Here is a 7,441-nt window from a genome sequence, read left to right as displayed (position 1 = left end):
CGTGCCGATGGTGGAGGAGCTAGATCCCTCGTCACTCTTACGACTTGGGATCTGAAGCTAACTTGTGCCTCACTCACCATCGGCACACTGCAGTATTAACAGTGCCAATTTGTCACATCTCGACCTGTGGCACATTGTCACGCACACACACAAGTGCAGTGCGCTGCGATTGTCTGAGTACTGCAATATATATGTATGTATGTACTCAGCTCGATTGACAAAATATAGAAAATATTCCTCTTTGATCCTCCACCTCGGCGGTCTCTTCAATCACAGTCACTGTCAGACATCTTGCATAAAGGTGTGAAAAGATCACCAGGCGGTAAACTTCCTTGGCCTCAGATGGCTCTGGAAACCTGTCCAGGAATTTGAATGAGATCATGGTTAAAAATAAAATGAAGAAGAAAGATACGATGACGCATGAGTTTACAAAGACTACACCGCTAAAGGGTTTTTAGGCAAAATTTCGTGAGCGCAGGGGTTTTTCGAAACCCGGCCCCTGCACGAGCACTGTCTCGTCTAAGTCACATCTGAACATGCAATCGTCTCATTGTCGCGAGCTCCAAGTATGCTCCACAGCACAGGACATCGTTCCGTTCCCACCACGCGGAGCTGAGAGGAGGTGATTCCGTAAACCCAGCTCATGGCGATCCGCCGCTGATCACGCGCAGCTCATATGAACCCGAAACACGCGTGAATTTTGCGATAACTCATGGCTGAGACAGTTATCACATGCATGCTGTTTAAAAGTATTTCCAATGCATGAGAAGCATACGGAAGCCAAACCAAACATGTCAGAAGACATGTTAACCCCCAGGTGAAGATCTCTTCGCTTTTGCTTTCGCGTTGTGACCCATCGGAAAGTGTTCGTTATCATATCTCATATTCGGAAAAATCTTCGTAATCGTCTTTCTTGTTACCACACATCACATTATCATAATCCACCATGCGATTTGTCTCGGCGGCTCAAGCGACTGCAGCTGAGCGTGAGGCTTCCTTCATTCGCGGTCATGGCCCCTGTATCGATTTGGATATTTTGATCAAGATCATTTTTGTTCATTCTGTGCCTTAGACTTTGTGCAATGCACGTCTGGTCCAAACGAGGGACAGTGGACCTGTAAATTGTGCACCGGAAGAACGTTCAAAGACAAAGTCAAACATAGCAAATTAAAAACACATATAGACCGAGTACGACTCGAGCTTGAAAGAGTCTCTGCGGCTCAGTCCGCAACGGCAACTCCGGGTTTATGCCCTCGCACCACAGTGCCGAACGTATCAACATCGTCAAGTTCGATGTTTCCTGAGGAGCAGAATATACAAGCGGATATGCCAGACAGCCATCACCACATGGATCTATCTGATGATGGCCTGGCCGAAAGCTCCGATGAGCTTGCATCATTATATGATCCATCCGCTCCGAATGGATTTGAGGATTGGTCTCAAGACAACAGAGAGTCCAGTGTGGACATCGACTCTTTCCTTGAAAGCACTTCCAACGACTCCGAAAGCAATCCACGCCCACCAGTGGATGTTGATGCCGAACCTGCTGGGACCGACACATGGCTTCCGTGGTACCCTTTGCGAAAGCCAGAGGTGGGCGAATTTGGCAAGCCCCCCGTGTTTGTAAGTCAGCTAACAACTGACTTCCATTACATTGTTGTTTGCCCAGCACGCGGCTGCTCTAATGATGTTGGGCACCGGGCGCAACCTTATGTCTACCGCCGAATACAACCGCATCCGCGCAATTTTGAAGAGAGTTCTTAAAGTGGATTTGCCTGATCTCGGTCCGTACTATTTTGCAATGACAAGTTGATTACCAATGATCAAACTGAAATGGTATCAATTTCTCAATTTCAGGCCACATTAAGAGTGTTCGCAATGAACTTAAGGCTCGCTTCGGCCTGCGGGTGTTAGAAAGAATCAGCCCGCTGGGAAACCCATGTTTCACTCTCTCTGTTTGTGATATCATATCACAAGTGAGTATGTGACTTGTTTATTGCTTCACTCGTGGTTGAACTAATATTGTTTTGTATGGGTAGGAGCTGGCCAACCCCGAGGTTGGCCCCCATATAGAATTCTACCCTGAAACAGACAAAGGTGTCACGGTGGACCGTTATTCTCAATCAAAGAAGTGGCGTGAAGACCTGCTGCCCAGCCTTCGAGCGCCAATGGTTGATGTGGATGGGGAACACTTTTACATATATGAACCCACCCAGCTGGAAGACTCACGTGTGGTTGTTCCAATTTTTTTTTATAAACATGACCTGGCTATCCGGGCAAAGTGCTTAGAGTTAGAGGTGGTAGAAGGCGCTCCGGATTTCTTGATTCCGTCAGAGCCCAAATTTGACTCAGACGCATTTTTAGACATAAACGTCAAATCATTTGCAACATCATTCCTGCAAATCAAATTGTGGAATGGGCATAAATGGTCAGAATCACTAACCACTCGATTACTGCGTGAGTGACATGCTTTTGAACTCATCCTTTTGAGTAAGTGCCATTTGACTGAAAATAATCCCATTTGTAGAGCGTTCGCCGAAGGGCGTGAGGGTTGTAAATCTACCGAATCCTTGGCGTTCTAAGGCAAAAAATATGCTCATTCGCAGCGTACCAATAGTGCTTTACTCCGATGATACTTCCGGAAATATCTCAAAAAAATGGAACAAACATATGTCATTCTATTTCTCTTTGGGCGGCTTGAAACCTAAATTCACAAATCAGGAATATCACATTCACTCCCTGTGTACATCAAACATTGCCAGTGCTTTGGAGCAAGGAGATCAGATAGTAGATGAACTAAAGTATGTCCTTAGTGTCATTTCACAACAAATTCTTGTTAATTCTGTAAATTGATGAGAGGGATCTCAAATTAGTCAAGCGGCTTTGAATGGTTTTCGTGCTTATGATTGCAGCATCCAAAAAGACGTTCTTGTCCTACCGTTCATCTTATGTCATATGGGGGATTCTCCGATGCATGCTGAGATTACGAATACCACGAACCCCTCTGGAACTTTATCACCTTGCCGGATATGCAACTTGACAGTGGAGTCCCGAGCCAATAAGCAAACCGAGACCTACGTTCAGCAGTTTGTTGGAATTGATCAAGATTGGAACCCCGTGAGATTGTATTCATTGAAGAATGTCTAATGTGAATATACTAACATTTACTAACTTTACAATGTGTACCTTAGGCTTCTCGTCCTCTGCGAAACTGGGCGCGCACACGAGAACAGACCAAACAATTGTGGGAGTTGACACGGAACCCAAAAAGCATTAGACAGTTCGATGATCTTTCAAAATTATATGGAACTCGCGACTCCTTGAATCTCCCCTTTGCAAAAGATGCTCAGCAGCTTTACCGTTCAAACAAGCACAAGAGAAAAGAAGATCAAATGTCCCAACAGGAAATCATTGCTCATTGTCAAAGATTGGAGGATCAATATGGTGAACATATGTTCAATCCTTTTCTCCGTTTGGCCGGTGTGTGTAGTCTAGCTATCCATGAGAGTCAGACCATTTGAGCTTACAAGTCTCTTCCAGCTTTTGATGGCCATGTGGACACCCCAGTTGAATCTCTGCATGTTGTCTTACTCGGTGTCACTAAATATATGTATCGTGATGTGATCTCGAAATTGTCTCCGACCGAACTAATCACAATCACCGGCCGATGGCAATCATTTGGAATCGAGGGGCTGAATTGTGCGCCTATTCAGCCACGGAACATGGTTCATTATGCAAACAGCCTCCTGGGGAAAGATTTCCGTGTGGTTCTGCAGGCGGCGCCTTTTGTTTTCTTTGAATTTCTCCCAGATGACTATTGACACTGTTGGGTCGCTTTGGTCCATTTGGCTTCCTACGTATTTCAAACCCGCATTTTCAACAAACAAAAATATATCACGGATCTCGAAATTGTTGTGGCTCAATTCTTGAACCGACTGATTGCTCTGACGGCTCAATAGGGATTGGGCGGACACTGCTTGTTGGTGTCCCAAGCTGCAGTTCAAATTCAATTCAATCCAAAAATGACTGGATATCAGCCACTGTTCAAACGATATCAAAGCCAGCGATTTTTATTTTTCATTTTTTTGGAAGAAAAAAAAGCTGTGTGGCGTGACAATAAGAGCAGCATCCCTCTTGAGCCTACTCGCCTACACCAGCTTAAAAACACTCGTCCGGCCAAACAAGCAGCCTTTTCAAAAGCCTCTTTGTTTGGCTGGCTTAATTCCTGTCACAGGTATCCGCCGGGTAGCTCAGTAAAATGAATCAGGTGAATCAGTGACATCTATTTTGATATGAGTAGCCAAGTTCCGACAACTTCGATGGCGCCAGATCCGCTGGCTACAACTCGGTCGAACTTTTCGCCCAATCCCTAATGGACCAACAAGCCTAAATTTCACATGCTGACTCACCTCCCTCATTCGGTTGATCGCTTTGGACCTCCTCCGCTGTTTCTCACTGATAAAATGGAAGCCCAAAACGGTCCTACTTGTATTGCTTCAGTGAAATCGAATCATCATGCGCCCGGCAAAGACATCTCCAACAGCTTCAACAACGAGAGACTCGTTCGGATGCTCATCTCGGGGGGTTCTTTCTTCGATAGAAAACTGGGCACCCGAACAACCGCATCAAAGCTTCTCCGCGACCTTTTTAACGAAAAAGAGATTAGACATTCTTTAGGCCTACACCTACCTGTTCCTTCCTCTTCACAAGCCAAATGGAAGGTGACATGTCAGTGTGATCAAATTTTTTTTTTTTGGCTCAAACAATTGACATTGTTGTTACTGATACATTGATTGCTCAGACACAAAAGCACCCCAGGGTTCAGCCAATGATGAGGAGGCTCCCAACGAGATTGGCAGCCGATGGCCAAGTGCACGGTGGAGAAAATCTAGCCAGGTGGTACTTGAAAATGGGCGCAAAGTGGTTAGCGGGACTTTTATTTTGGTGAGTTAATTTTCTTGGTCAGATTGTCCTTTGGCATCATTGAGTTTGAAAAACTTTTGCATATGAATAAACAGATCAATTTTGATTGCGCGGAACCCTCCCCTGTTAAAATTGGACGTGTGATCCAAATTTGGCACCAGGTCACATCAAACATCATTTTATTTCAAGTGAATAAAATCAAGTTGTCGGTGGGTCTGCACCATTTTTATGGAATGAGAGAAGTCAAAGAAACCCAACAGAGTGCTTGGATAGACGCAAATGTAAGTATTTCTCAACAATTCGTATCGTTTCGGCACTGACTTTTTTTGGTTTTGGCAACACAGAATGTATCGTGTGTCCTCAATGTGCAGCACAACTGCCACGACGCGAAATGTGCGGTTACAAAGACCCGATCTTTCCGAATCGAACGCACTGCAGCTCAGAATAAGAGACCTGAAGTGACCCACCAGCCATTCAACTCTTTCATAATCAACGCGGGTTCCCACTATTCAGCAGAGTACCACCGCAGTGTGTCCAACCATGTGTGGTCCGAGGTAACCCCGGAAGATTGGAAGCAGTCTGTCACAAGAGGCCTTGCAGCGTGGTTTGACAAATGTCCGCCAAAGGGTCTAGGAAACAATCCTGTTGATGATCCCATGGAAGAAGAGGAAGAGGCATTGATGCCAATGCATGTCTGACTCAAGGTTGTGTTTGTGTCTATTTACTGATTACTTTTGAACGTACACATTGTGTACGTTGGCTTGTTTTGTAAAGAGCACAGGATGTGCGCCGGAGGTCTAAGAGGATGTGGGGATCAATATCATTAAAATCATTCCTTGTGAGATGCCTCAAAGACGTTGATGCAGAACATCATTCAACTTCAATGCTCTTTGCCCTCCATAACATCTATTCTAATTGCACTAGGGAAGCCGGTAAGAATAAAGACTTGCCCCCATACCCTTGAACATTTTCAACAGTGCCATATCCTCCTCAACCACTTGGGCGAAGGGGCGCACATCATCAAATAGGCGCCGATCTATCTCACGGATGGTCTTGTGGTACCTATCAAAAAAGAGACCGATGGGCATTGGGTGATCAGAGCTCACGCGATAGATAAAGAACTTACTCAATTTGATGCCTCTTCTGAAGGCTGTTGGCTATCCACTCGAGCTTAGAATCCACACGCGGCCATAATAGATCCAAAGCTGTTGCTTTCGTGTGGGTACATGCCAGGTCGAGCGCCATCAAGCGCTTTAGAGCGCGTTCTATAAGTATTTCCATGTGACACTATTGATTTGAAGGACTCACAATCAGTGCTATACGATTGATGACCTCTTCGTCTGCGGCGTAATATCTTCCAAACGAAGATCTTTCAATCTGCTCAGGCCAGAATGCGCGGTGTAAGCAACTGACACACATGTATTCCTGTTAGTCAGGAAAATGGGACAAGGTCCCACCTTGATTAACAGCACTTCCAGCGAAGGGACCGCTTGGTTTTGAGTGTTCTGAGTAAAGATTTTTGAAAGAATCTTGACGGCAAGGTCACGTTAGTTTTCCAGTCGGGCAATATGAGGTAAATTCATGTACCAATCTTTGGAATCGCAATCGGATTCTTCCGGTTAAGCTTTGAACTTGGGTGAATAGGGGTTGGGCGAAAAAGCGACCAACCGGTTTCCTAACGCAATTCAGTCGCAATTCAATATTTTAGGAATGCTTTGGAGATTGCTCGAAAGCAATACCAAAGCCACTCATAACTAACCAACATTTTGATCCGTCTTTTTGCTTTGCAAAAATACAGACCGGTACGAAGTGCGTCTTCAGAAGTCCAAAGCTTCACCCGTTCAAAAGTCTTACAGGGAAAATCGATTTGCGCCGCTGGGCTTGAAGTACAAGCCATGCAAACACGCCTTTTGCACCTTTCACAGATCCCCTAACCCTTCTCTTCAGGCCAAAGCTTGCCTGGGTATCACCTTAACACTCTCGGCCCTGAGCTCAGATCCGTAAGAGATGTGTGAAACCCATAAAACTTGTTCTCCACCATCTTCAACTGCTTTCGCTAGGCTTCTCAGAGGCGCAAAACCGGTTGGTCGAAATATCGCCCAACCCCTAATACCAGCCTTGAAAGGTTCTTATTGCTGTTGTCAAACCCCTTTGGGAAGGTCAATTCGAACGCCTTGTCCCTTGCGAGGCGCCACAGCTGAGCCTACCGGAATCACCACGGTACGTCAAGTCTCCTCCTGACAGTCGTTAAAAAACACTCACCATGACAATCCACTCCACACTCGGCATCAGGTCTCCTCGGTGATCAAGAGGAGAGTAAGTCATTGTTTTTGCTTCCAAGAATGTGCGACAGGCCAACATCTTAATCAAAGCCTTTGCACACCGGATAAGCAAATGAACCACTGTGAAAAAAAGAAATGAAAGGTGACTTACATGAAGAGAGACGTCAATCAAGGCTTCTTTTTGGTCGTCTGCTGAGCCCTTGCAATTCCGCCTCGCTTGCCTGAGCATGCTAGGA

The 7,441-nt window shown here is 45.5% G+C and overlaps 2 protein-coding genes across 2 annotated transcripts; both read left to right on the top strand.

Moving 5' to 3' along the window:
* Window positions 1–946: 946 nt before the first annotated feature.
* On the top strand, window positions 947–2,505 carry MELLADRAFT_91358 (uncharacterized protein; the record flags this gene model as incomplete). The annotated part of the gene is made up of 6 exons (XM_007414153.1): window positions 947–986; window positions 1,073–1,623; window positions 1,670–1,784; window positions 1,858–1,976; window positions 2,040–2,428; window positions 2,496–2,505. The coding sequence occupies 6 exons, from the start codon at window positions 947–949 to the stop codon at window positions 2,503–2,505; spliced, it is 1,224 nt and encodes a 407-aa protein (XP_007414215.1).
* Window positions 2,506–4,714: 2,209 nt separating this feature from the next.
* MELLADRAFT_110132 (uncharacterized protein) lies at window positions 4,715–5,621 on the top strand (the record flags this gene model as incomplete). The annotated part of the gene is made up of 4 exons (XM_007414154.1): window positions 4,715–4,721; window positions 4,802–4,944; window positions 5,019–5,204; window positions 5,478–5,621. 4 exons carry the CDS (start codon window positions 4,715–4,717, stop codon window positions 5,619–5,621), a joined length of 480 nt encoding a protein of 159 aa, XP_007414216.1.
* Window positions 5,622–7,441: the final 1,820 nt, after the last annotated feature.

This window comes from Melampsora larici-populina, assembly GCF_000204055.1.
Source record: "Melampsora larici-populina 98AG31 unplaced genomic scaffold MELLAscaffold_41, whole genome shotgun sequence".
NCBI lineage: Eukaryota > Fungi > Basidiomycota > Pucciniomycetes > Pucciniales > Melampsoraceae > Melampsora > Melampsora laricis-populina.
This window is presented reverse-complemented; position numbering and strand designations above follow the sequence as displayed.